The 12,069-nt window shown below is 39.6% G+C and overlaps 1 protein-coding gene across 1 annotated transcript in view; it reads right to left on the bottom strand.

Moving 5' to 3' along the window:
- Positions 1 to 12,069, bottom strand: part of LOC110065408 (sushi, von Willebrand factor type A, EGF and pentraxin domain-containing protein 1-like) — a 42,382-nt gene that overhangs the window by 4,317 nt on the left and 25,996 nt on the right. Inside the window, exons 17-31 of the mRNA XM_089273768.1 lie at positions 10,614 to 11,240; positions 9,756 to 9,992; positions 8,907 to 9,232; positions 8,172 to 8,310; positions 7,648 to 7,779; positions 6,854 to 7,024; positions 6,322 to 6,435; positions 5,904 to 6,026; positions 5,303 to 5,425; positions 4,462 to 4,638; positions 3,135 to 3,326; positions 2,379 to 2,570; positions 1,678 to 1,854; positions 795 to 968; positions 1 to 70 (exon numbers count right to left, since the gene is read on the bottom strand). The exon at positions 1 to 70 is cut by the window's left edge and continues 104 nt beyond it. Of these exons, the coding sequence (XP_089129894.1) occupies positions 1 to 70; positions 795 to 968; positions 1,678 to 1,854; positions 2,379 to 2,570; positions 3,135 to 3,326; positions 4,462 to 4,638; positions 5,303 to 5,425; positions 5,904 to 6,026; positions 6,322 to 6,435; positions 6,854 to 7,024; positions 7,648 to 7,779; positions 8,172 to 8,310; positions 8,907 to 9,232; positions 9,756 to 9,992; positions 10,614 to 11,240 (2,974 nt within the window). The remainder of the gene's footprint in view (positions 71 to 794; positions 969 to 1,677; positions 1,855 to 2,378; positions 2,571 to 3,134; positions 3,327 to 4,461; positions 4,639 to 5,302; positions 5,426 to 5,903; positions 6,027 to 6,321; positions 6,436 to 6,853; positions 7,025 to 7,647; positions 7,780 to 8,171; positions 8,311 to 8,906; positions 9,233 to 9,755; positions 9,993 to 10,613; positions 11,241 to 12,069) is intronic.

Raw genomic sequence — 12,069 nt, 5'->3', positions numbered from 1 at the left:
CTTTGATACGTGAAGGTATCTCCATACCTGACGCCATTAGCCGGTATACCTGGGTCGCCACAGCTAACAACTAGAAACATTATTTTATACATGTAGTTTAGAAAATCGTCATCATCGTAGTCCTAGCTCTCCTCTGGGAGAATACAACCATAGTTTAAAAAAAGCTACCGAATTAATATTTTTAGTATGTACCACACAGGCGAATAGTGCTTTCTGCTCATTCTAATTGGCAAGCTCGGAGGCAATAACAAGTACTATTCACCTCCACTTTAGTAAATAATTGTTAATTAATCGTCTGAAACTGAATTACGACAATGTGGTACGTTTTTGACAATGATGACTGAAGATAATCTATGATAGCAAGATTATTATGACACATTCTAATTTTCTTGAGGAAAAGTTTACATTTCTATAACATTTCAGTTTTATTTGCTAGTTTTAACTACTCACTAGCCAGTTTTGGAGGTTTTCAGAGTTATAGTACAAGCAAAGTAAATATCGCATCTGGTGCCTTTTCCTTCGACGTCTTCCACATTGTTAAATGAATTTCTCAAAGGAAAACGATTTTAAACCTGATTCTTGCCGACTTCACGCCCCCTTCCGCTTTCGCTAACACGCTTTCCCGAGGAAAAACTAACTAAAAGAACCTCCAAATTCAACTAATGTTAGCTCAGGACGTATTGTCGGACTAATACGACCTCTTCAACGAAGGAAAACCTGTCGCAAAGGAAAAGATTCGGTGAACTGTCGTCCCTGTCGTACAATTAAAATAACATAAAAAGAGTCTAACTTACTGGGGCATGTAGGTTGTGTACCAGTCCACTCGCCGTTAGTTTGACACGTGCGAACCGGGGATCCTTGCATGGTGTAACCAACGTTACACGTAAATGAGATGGCGTTGCCATATTGGTAGGACGACGAGTTCTTCTCTCCATTATCAGGTGTTCCAGGATTCCCACAAGAGCGCTCTGTACGTAACATCGTTAGAGAAAGAGAGTGACTAAACATTATATTATGATATCGCCATATTATGTTACTGTTCTTGTTATCATTGAATGAGAGTATACAGCTTGTTTAAACTAGCATCAAATTGTGACGTCACACCTAGAAAGATTACCTGCACAATCAAGCAGTCATATCGAGAGAAAATGTGATTGGCCTTTCTTAACAAAAATACAATGATACTCCCCAATATGCAGGTTTGAGTTTATAATTTCTTTTTATTTGCTCTAGTGCTTAAAGCAATGGGTTTTTTTTTTCACTCAGTTGTTATTTGTGACCTAGTTTCCATTGGCCTCTTAAGTCAGAAGCAAGCTTTATTGTTGCTTTAATTCAGTGACACGTCACAATCCAACGTCGTTCCCAGGGTCTGTTTTCTTCCCGCCCGTCTCTCTTGTTCCACGGGGCGGGAAGACCCTGAGGACGAGGTTGGTCACACTCCCGCGCAAGCTAACCACATGTAATCTAAACTCCATGGTGTCACTAGAATGGAAGGAAAAGCAGTTGTTTCGTCCATGGAAGGCTAACACGGCAGATTGAAAGGTGTTGTGGTATTCTTAGAAAAGGCCTGAGGGATTCGTATAAGAGCAATGTCAGCCGAAAAACATCGACCACTTTAGTTACTACTTTCATAGATCTTTAAATGAAGAAAGTAACTTGTTCCATCTGTGCACATACCTAAACAGACAGGCTTCGAACCACTCCACAGTCCATCTCCTTGACAAACTTGACTGTCCTCTCCCTCCAGGTGATGGTCTGGCTGACATGTATACGTCACAGTGGACTCGTACTTAGTGTCGGTTGCTATGTGACGGTATCCACCATAAGGGTCGCCAGGGTCACCACAGTCTACCACTAAAATTTCAATGAAATGGGTGTCTGGCATTACTTCAACTTATTCCACGTATAAGTTTACAACGGTTTTTCCTGCTAGAACTAAATTATCTTACTAGTTCAACTGTTATCCTTATGCTTTCTTGGACATTACAAGTTTTTTTTTCTACAGGTGCATCAAGTGGCTATCAATGTATATAAGCGATCAAATATTTTCGCTCGTGCGCGAATGGTCTAAGCGCGTGACGTGGCTGAATACTGGGGAATATCCGAGTGGTATTCCCAAAGTTCAAAACCGCGCGAGCCACGAAAAATAGTGGTAGGATAATAAACACAACAGCCTCCATTCTTGACGCGAAAATATGCTCGGATACTTGTCCGCGGACAATATCTGTTCCCAGAAGCGAACAGAGTTCCGGGAGCATAGCTCAAGGAAACTGTTCGCTTCTTGGAGCAAATGATATCCGCGGAGGAATATCCGCATATTTTCTCGTCAAATGGACTGAGGCTATTGTTTATATAAAGCGTCTCTACAACAAACGTACATTCGCAGACAGGGTCCACTTGTGACCATTCTCCTCCTCCTTGGCCATCGGAGACGCATGTTCTAAATGAAGAACTTTCTGGAACCATGTTATAACCAGTGTCACAGGAGATACGTAGTGTGGCGCCCAGTTCATACCGATAACCTTGAACCGCTCCATTTGTAGGGACTGGAACTGGGCTGCAGAAGGCAGCTGCAATTAAGGAAAAAGAAACCAAGCTGATGTTTTGAAACTTAGTCCTCGGCAGGAAATCAAGGTCGAAGGCACCAGGGCTTGGTTTTAGGCGAGATCAAGCCTTGTGAAGAGTTTCGCGGGGTACTGATTTTAATATTTCTTTCTGATATTGATGTATTGCCATGTAATTGACATGTTTTGCCACGTGAAAAAAAAAAAAAAAAAAAAAAAATGAAGTGGTGTTGCCGAGACAAGCACGAAGATAATCGTTTTCTTCAATACATTTAACAGGCAGCAAAACCTACATGAACGTACCATGAACGTGCTTCTAGTTAGTACTTATCGCCGACGTCTTATGGGGATGATATTAAGAATATATTTTGTACCACTAATGTTGACAAGGGTACTGGTAACCCCTGAACTTCTTGCTATTCTTTTTCTTGTTCCAATGAGAACAGAGGGCGTTGTTTTACCCGAGTCGGAATCGATGCCCATGCGAGACTAGCACTGGACAATTCTCCCCAGAATAACTTGGTATATGAGTATTTAGTTATGTGCTCCACTTTGTCTATCATAACTTACCAATACATCTCGGTTGTGTGCCAGTCCATGTTCCATCTTGTTGACACGTTCTTATTGCATCGCCTACCATGGCGTAGTTCGCTTTACACGTGAAGGATGCCTGGGTTCCCAGAACATTCTTGTCGCCTTCTACTCCAGTTAAGACAACTGGCTCGGCGTTTTCCACTTCACCAATTTCCGCACAGTAAACACCTAAACGTTTCAGGAAGCACTTAATTTCTTGTGTTCTGGATCTATTTTATTCCATTGACTCTATTTAATTAGCCCAGAGTTGCGGACATGAAATGCACACGACGATTTCAAACATTTGTATATTAAACAACATTCCAGCTGTGCTGGTCAAACCTCGCGACGTTCCCTAGAATTTCTTGAGGAAAATTTTGGTGTGTTAGTTGTTTGGTCGGCATTGATGTCTGGGTAAATGTAACAATTTTTAGGACAGGTGGAGTGATTTGCACGACAATCAAGACTCTAGCCGGTAATTGTCTCTAAACTTGAAGCTGTTTCAGTTAAACAGGTAGTTCAAAAGTATACCCCAGGCCCAACAGTTGCGTGTAACATGCCAGTTTTCCTATATGAAATGTTCAGGCTAGGTTTTCATTTTACTTTTAGTTCGGGGGTTTAAACAGACTATCACGATACGAAAAGGATGTTACAATAGTCAATGCTGTTGCACTAATTAGTACTGACCAAAATAATACTGGTAAAGTGATCTTTAAAATAATTCTCTCGTTGGCTTTTTGCGTATAGATAAAGGAATATCATTCCAGGAATAGCATCCAGTATAATAGTTGGATAAATTTCCTCTATGTTTATTCCCAAAGAACTTGGATTTGGTGTCGTAAGGATGTATTTCTGGTAGCGTGCGTAATTATTTTGCTCAAATACAAAGGATAACATGAAATTGGATGACTCTATCTATAATGTGACTCATACAGTGTTTCACAACTGCTTAAGTGGTGTGCATTACTACGATGATCAATCATGTCTTCATATCTTTCACCGCAATTAAAATATGATACGTCATGTATTCGCTTATATTCTTCACCATCTACGGGTATATTCAATATGAACTCGCAACGTGACCAGCTCCCAGCTGGCTTGATAGCTCAGCTAACAGAGCGTTGCACCGGTATCGCAGAAGTCATGGGTTTGAACCCCGTTCGAGCCTGCAGTTTCTTTCAGGCTTTAATTTCACAAATGCTTATAAGTTGGGTGAGTAACTGCAATGATCAATCATGTCTTTACAGTGTTGATCTGTTGACGTTTTCTAGCCTTCTCTTCGTTTGTTTTTCGTATTTTCTCATGAATGGCGAGAGACACTTACGTATGCAGGCAGGGTCTTGTCCTGACCACTGTGCGTCTGCCTGGCAGTACCTTGTGGCTGCATATGAAGCTCTGTAGCCATCGTCGCACGTGTATGTTGCTGTGCTTCCCACAGCGAGCCCAGAGCTCAGTGCCACGTTACCATTGGCTGGGCTGCTCAAGCTGGGACATGTCAATGCTAAGTAACAGAATTTTAATAGACATACATGTAGAATTAAGATCAAATCAATATCTTGGTGTTCGGGTATGGTTATTTGTAGCACCACCGTTGCAACAGTTTATCGCTGCCTCAGTGTCATTTATAGTTGGGTTGCTCAAAAGGATCAGTTCACCCGGCCTATGAAACACACCTGAAGGCTGTAAATGAGTATTTGTAACAACTTTGACAAGTCCATTATACTTTGATACCCTGACAAAGTCCAAACCTAGCGCTCAGCCCCATTAGCTAACTCGACGTTAAATCTGGGCAATACTAGATAAAGTCACGGTATTTTGAGCATTTTTTGGCCACGTACAAAATTAACTCAAAATTTTAGAAAACCCAAAAATAGTAGTTTACTAAGATAGAAAAACACCAAAGAGACAAAAATAAACTATAAAGGAACACGAATGGTTAAGGATGGAGAAGATTAACACCAATTAGAAACGAAGAACTTGAAAAATTTAGGTTAAACCTTTAAAGAAAAAACGTTATATAAAGCGCTATATATAGAAAAAGAGCTGTATAAGTGACTTATTATTATTATTATTATTATTATTATTATTATTATTATTATTATTAAAGATGCACAAACCGAGACGTAGCTCCTTATTATAGATAAAAAAATATATATAACATTCACCTTCGCAGTTTGCGTTATCTCCGCTTAGAGTATATCCCTGTCTACAAACGCAATAGAACGACTCGTACGTGTTGACACATGTGTGTTCGCATCCACCATTTGAAGTTGCACACTCATCGATATCTAGAAATCCAAGAAAGGATTGATCAAGATGGCCTTAAAGGCATTACCAGATATGTCAGGGATGGAACTGTAGATAGGGCTCTTCACGGCACCAGTTTTCGCTTGTCCCTCGCGCTACGTCTATACATTGTTTTTTCTCTCTGATCATCTACTTGCTTTTGTGCGTCTCAGACTATACCTAGAGACCGATAATGGGTCTCTGCGTTTAAAGACGGACATCTTATGCATATGAATGATTATGCGCGTTGGTATAATGGCGGACACAAAAGGATTAATTCGTCAAGACTGACTATCTGTCTTAAGGCATCTTCAACGAACAACTGGGAGCTTGATGGCGCCTGAGGAAGTTCCCATTTTACAGTAGACGTGTTAACAACGGACGAAGGGATTACACATCACAAAAATGACGTTGTCCCACTGACCTTAGCTTTTCCTATCAATGCTCTAAATTCTCATTTGATATCGATAACAACTTTACCTTGGCAACTCCGTTTCCCAGAACCGAGCTCGAGACCACTCGGACAGGAACAAGAGAATGAACCAGCAGAGTTGTGACACGAGTGAGAACAGCCACCGTTAGAAATTGAACATTCGTCAATATCTGAAAGACATCAAGCGACGCAATCAGAACACCCGCCACCTCGCCTCTCACCAATATGGCCAGGGTTCAAATCAGGCCTGATTAAAGCGATTATTATTTTAGCTGAGAAATGGGGTGAAACGTGAACTGATAACGCCCCCGCCCCTCCCCCCCAACCACTCCCGCTACAAAATGATAACATCTGCTTGAAGAAATTCATTTTGCGCCAATAAATCGAATTGATAGATGGGTGATTTGCCTGGGTGCGTTTCCAAGCTCATGAGCGGAAAATGTGTTCATCCTTTAGTTAACCTACCCACGCATGTGTTGGAATCTTGAAGTTCATAGCCTTGGTCGCAATGACAGACGTATCCTCCATGTGTATTTTTGCACCATTGATTACAAGGGTTATTGGCGCACTCATTCGTATCTAAACGAAAATTAAATTGTCAAAATTCATGTCATACAAGTGTTCCTGTAAAGCGGTTGATTAATAGACAGATTCGGTTAACGTGTTTACATCCTTGTTGCCACCCAATTTAGACCACGTGATGATTCACTAGGCGGAGTTACAATTGTGCAAATTGCCACACCCAGGTCATTGCTTGGGAGTATTTACAAACAGAACAATTGTAACCTCCCAAATTAATTATCCGGCATGATCTGATCTGGGTAGCAACGAGGATGTCAATACGTTAACCGAATCTGTCTAATGGTACGTAGTTTTTAATTTCAATAAAATAAACACAAAAATAAAATCGGTCAACATTCTGAGAAGCTCAACATACAAAGTCGCTTGCTTTTTCTAAGGCAGACTGCTATGCTATTGAACTATATGTTTATGATACCTGAACATGTAGGGTGGTTTCCAGTCCACGCTCCTCCCTGGCATGTCCTAGATGAGGATTTTATGAGAGTATATCCAGCATTGCAGGTGAACGTGATTGTACTTCCCTCGTTGTAATTGGACGAAGACTTTGTACCATAAATTGGTGCACCGATCTCTTTACAGTTGTTTGCTAAATTCAAGGTAAATCAATAACAGAACGTATTAACAGGTTTAATGCTAGTTTTGGAACAACAAGTAAAATGGCCGTTTATCTCAGTGGCTCTCGTTGTGTATTTGTTAACACAACCCGTGAGACAGATAAGTGATATTGTACATATACAAAAACAACCACAAAAGCATCTTTATTTTATCAATACAAATACAAATATTATTTCATTTTTAGTGTATTTAATATGTGTAGTATATTTCAGATAAAATATCTGTTGTAATCTTGTTTGAATGTGACTGGTGCCTGGAGGCTAAATGAACCGTTAGGTTTTCGAGTTAGCCTCCAGTCTTCTTATGTCTAGTTGTAAGATAAGAGAGATGAATGAAGACTTTTACACTGAGTGTAGTTTAAGGAAGAACAAAAACAAAAAAGCAAAAATGACTAAATCGTGTGCACGTATTGGTCTGACAGTAAACTATTGTGTTATTGGTTTTGAAAAAGCAAATACGCTAAGCTCTTTTAAATGGGTTGGACGTTCTTTCCAAAGATGCCTTTAATTAAATCGTCTGTTTAATTTTCGTATATTTGTCCTTATGCGTGGTTGGGTACAGTGAGTAACCTATGCATATCCTATCTATTCTTACCAGTGTCACAAGTCCTTCCTGAATAGCCGCTTGCACATACACACAGATAGTCGTTATATCGGTCAACACAAGTTCCTTCCTGACAAGGTGCAGTGCTACATTCGTTCGTGTTATCGGCAGGTGCGACGATGGCTATGGAGGAAGTAGACACTTAAAATAAAAGATTTCTTTTAAAACAATGTTGAAGCTCTTTTTTAGGAGGGAAGGGGCCTGTCTGAGTACTGTACTACTGTTTATACCGGTTGCAAAAATTAACGATTTTTCTACTCGATGTACCGTTTTATCTGATCTTAATCTCGCATATCTCATTAATTTTCCCCTGAAATATCCTGTATTCCGATAATTTTTTACCTTAATATACCTTTGACTTCTGGCCTTTGTTGCTGCCTTACATGCTAGCAGGCATAAGGGCAGTAAGTAAGTAATCCTGTAACCAGAAAACTTCTAATAGGACTTCAATGTTCGGGCCTTTAGACAAATAACTTTGGCTTTGTTTGTGTCGAACAGTTTACAAAGTTACTTACTCTGTGGGCAACCATATACTTCTACTCTCATTGAAATGTGTCCATTCCATTCCTGTGGTCTAAACCTTAGATACATGGCTTCAAACACTCTGACTTGATTTCGTACTACCGTGTCCTGGTCAGTGTTACCAGTGAGAGTCTGTATAATATTAAAATGATAATGTTACGTTGTGTAAACGACGTAGTACATTTAATGCTGATAAAAGTAATTTTGTGACGTTTTCAGTAACTAACATATCCTCATTTTTACTTCGACCAAACACTGGCGCTCAAGACGTCCACTTTTCAACGTCTGCAGCAATACTAATTTATGTCTAAGTTGACGTTGGAGCACTTTCCATTTCAGTGTCGAAAATTTATTAGTTTTGCACTAGTACCACGCTACACGATTGGATTAAAAGACTCGCGCGATTTTTCATTCAGTCAGAACTAAAACGAAAACCAATTGTCACTCACACAGTCACTCACACAGGTTTTCCGGCGCTTCGCGTTTACTTTGAGTTTTGGTTAGTTCACTGGATTGTACGTGTTCTTTGTGATTGGCCAGAGTGATTACTTTGGTTTTGGTTTTACGACGCTCACCTTAGGACCGCTTGATCAAGTCAGTGATAATTAATTAGGTAATTGACTTGGACGCTGACGTAGCACAACAGTTTCCTTTTAAATCACATGCAATTTCAAGTATCTTTTTCCTTTGTAAATCATCATTAAAAGGATTTTGAAAGTACATCTTACGTCTGGATAGTAAGCCCAAGTTGATCCGTCAGTACTGTATTCCAGTTTGTAGCTCTTCACCCATTGAGCATCGTCTGCTCTGCCTTGAGTGGCTGTACCAGCAATCTGGAAAATCTGGCCAAACTTGATTTGGAGATACTGGTTCTGGTCGTTAGACAATGCAGACCAACCTCCGATCTGAGTGGTGACCCCCTGAGAAGTTATCTGAGCTTGAAAATTTAGGCGACCTCCTAGTGGCGCGTGCTGGGAACTGTATTGACTTGATGCTGTCATATCAGCGTCAGGAATGCGCTTGCTTGTCGAGACTCCAAGGCTTTTAAGACAATCTACAAGGTAATAATCATAAGGAAGGTGGAGAGAAAACAAGAAATTTAAAATTATTCTTGACCTATCGCTTCTCGGTTCACCATTTTACTACGCTATTTTTCAAATATTCATTTCATTCATCGTGAATAATAGTGAAATATTCATTTCATCTATTCAGGTCTACGAGGCACTTGTCTTTGGACGACTGCCTATTACTGCTTTTTATCAAACCAGCCCTACTTGTCTAACACCAAATGCTTAAGCCAGTTTAGTCGAAAACGACCATTTAGCATAAATCAGTCAATCAGCCAATCAATTTAGTAGCGTCAAAATGTGAGTGGTGTTGTCCTCTATATCTGAGTCTGCTCATGTATAAAGCGATACACAATAAGTAAGAGTAAATAACCAAAATTAAAGAAGGCATCAGTTACAGTGCCATTTTTAACCACCAAACGTTAGACCAATAACAGCATACGTTCACACCTGAAACTACCTGCCTGTCGGGAACATAATATATTAATTAGCTAGGCATGTTTTACTTACTCAGCTCGTAGTAATTGTAGCTTGATGAACTTGTCAGATCACTGTCAATCGTTGATTTGCTGCTCAAGTAACATGTGTTAGTTGAGTTATCAAAGTCAAAAGACCTGCAGATGAAAGAAGCTTCCGACGAGCAAGATGACGCACAAGCTTCTGGGGACGAGTTATCCACCGTTTTGTCATCGTTTCCAGATATGTAAGACTTGTAAGTCAGGGAGTATTTCCTCTGCTCGGCGGCAACTGAAAGAGATTGAAAGCAAACGACGGCTTTGCATTATCGTTCTCTTGAAGCTTGCTATTGGCTATTGGCTACGTATTTGAGTAAAGGCACAGGGTCCCTTTCTAACCAGGCATACAACTGGATCAACACCAGTGAATTGTTGTCGATACCTAATGACAAGAATATCATTCCATAAGCGAATAAGGATCCTCCTTATTGGGTCACTTCTATTCTATATCATTATAAATCTACTAGCGTGCTATCACAAATGCCGTTCGTTGATTGGCTACACTACTCACTATCTATTCTGTTGTAGATAATGAGTAGCGTGGCACCGTGCTGTTGTTATCAAAATGACGGTCGATTTTTTTTTTTTTTTTTTAGATTAAGTTTTGAACGACTAATAGATTTATGCTAAAATGATTAGCTTATTCGCTCTCGACTTCTTTGCGCGATAGAAATCTCCAGCTCATTATCCAATTGTAAACCTGTATCTTATCAAGCGGTGAAACTAAGCAAATTTAGATAACCAATATCCCATGTCTCACGTTTGCCAAAAAGGCGTTCTTTACGTAGTTAGCTAAATACTGTGATCACATTCATTAAATACGAACTGTACCAGGTAAATAAAAGGCACTCACAGTTACACGCGTACGATTTGTCAGTTAAGTGGTATATTCCAAAGAGCCTCTCTCTAAAGTCGCTCCAGGCTGCTACGTTTCCCTTTACATGATCGCAACTATATACCAAGTTATAAATGTCGTTAGCAGACAGCATGTAGTCAAAGATGTTCAGCTGACTAATATCGCCGATAAAGTTTTCTTGAGTGTTAAATCCACCACCCAGTTCGTCTTGCTCTTGGCCAAGGATCATAACGCCATCGCCAGAAATAACTTCACCTTGTTGAAAAGCCTGAGATGAGCTTTTTATTTCAACACCATCTTTGTAGGAATACCATGTTCCTCCAGCGCTCTCCCACGTAACTGCCACGTGATGCCACTGACCATCATTTACTTTCAGTCCTGTGAAGACAGTTCTATTATTTACAAATAGATTGAAGCTGGAATAGTCTTGTAAAGCTAATGCGTTGTCCTGCACAATATCACCCACTTGAGTTGCGTAGGAGATCACTGTTCCGGGGTTGCGGTCGCTGGTACGCATCCAAAAAGCGATGGTTAGTGCGTTAAGGTCCGAAATTGGCTTCTTAATCTTGGAATACGACTTGGCCGCTCTGACTTGAAACGACAAATCGTAGTCAGATGAAAGCTCTGCAAGAGAAGTAATGAAAATGGTCAATTGTTGGGCAATCATACAATGGAGTGACGTGTTTTCGATGGAGCATCAACAATACTCGCGTCATTGACGTTACGTGTGTGAAAACAGGAACTAAATGGCGGAGGAATCAGTTCCGTGTACTTCCGAGCGCCTTATATTTTGAAATTGTAGTAAGGTAAGCTTGAATTAGTATTCTCAGAGTCATTAAAAATTCATCAAGTTTAAACATAGGAAATCGTGACCGTGATGGTGTATGGACACCTGATCTTAAGTAGCAAAAACTTTTACCATTGTTTTCTCCATTTTTTCCCTTAGTTTTATTTTCGATAGAGAAGATATATCAAACACTCAAGACAGTGTTTGACTTCATTGCCAAACACCTCGATGTTCGTCAAAAATACTCCGCTACAAGTCGTACAGTTATAATAATATTAATAGTTCTTAAGTTGAAATGTAATTACTTTTTTGTGGTTAGATCTTGAAGAAATACTTTTCACCTAAATTGTTTTTTCAAATCTGTATTCCTTCTGCTAAATTATGTTTCTTTGGACCACCTACTCGATTAGCTACATAAACTATCTAGGTGTTCCAAACTCAATCAACCTTGTATTAAAACTATTCGTCTTCCTTTATTTCCATTTCTCTCTCTTTCTTTAACACTTTAGTTTTTAATCACAATTGTACTTGAAATTATTTCATTAATGCTTTTTATCATCTTCTACAGGTAATTTGTATATATTTATATGCCTTCTATTTTTTCTTACATCTCTGTAAAATTAAAATTTGTGAGAGTTTAAATTAAAGTTAAATTGAATTGAATCG

This window comes from Orbicella faveolata, unplaced genomic scaffold (genome assembly GCF_042242905.1).
Source record: "Orbicella faveolata isolate gen_17 unplaced genomic scaffold, um_ofav_v1 contig_35, whole genome shotgun sequence".
Classification (NCBI taxonomy): Eukaryota; Metazoa; Cnidaria; class Anthozoa; order Scleractinia; family Merulinidae; genus Orbicella; species Orbicella faveolata.
This window is presented reverse-complemented; position numbering and strand designations above follow the sequence as displayed.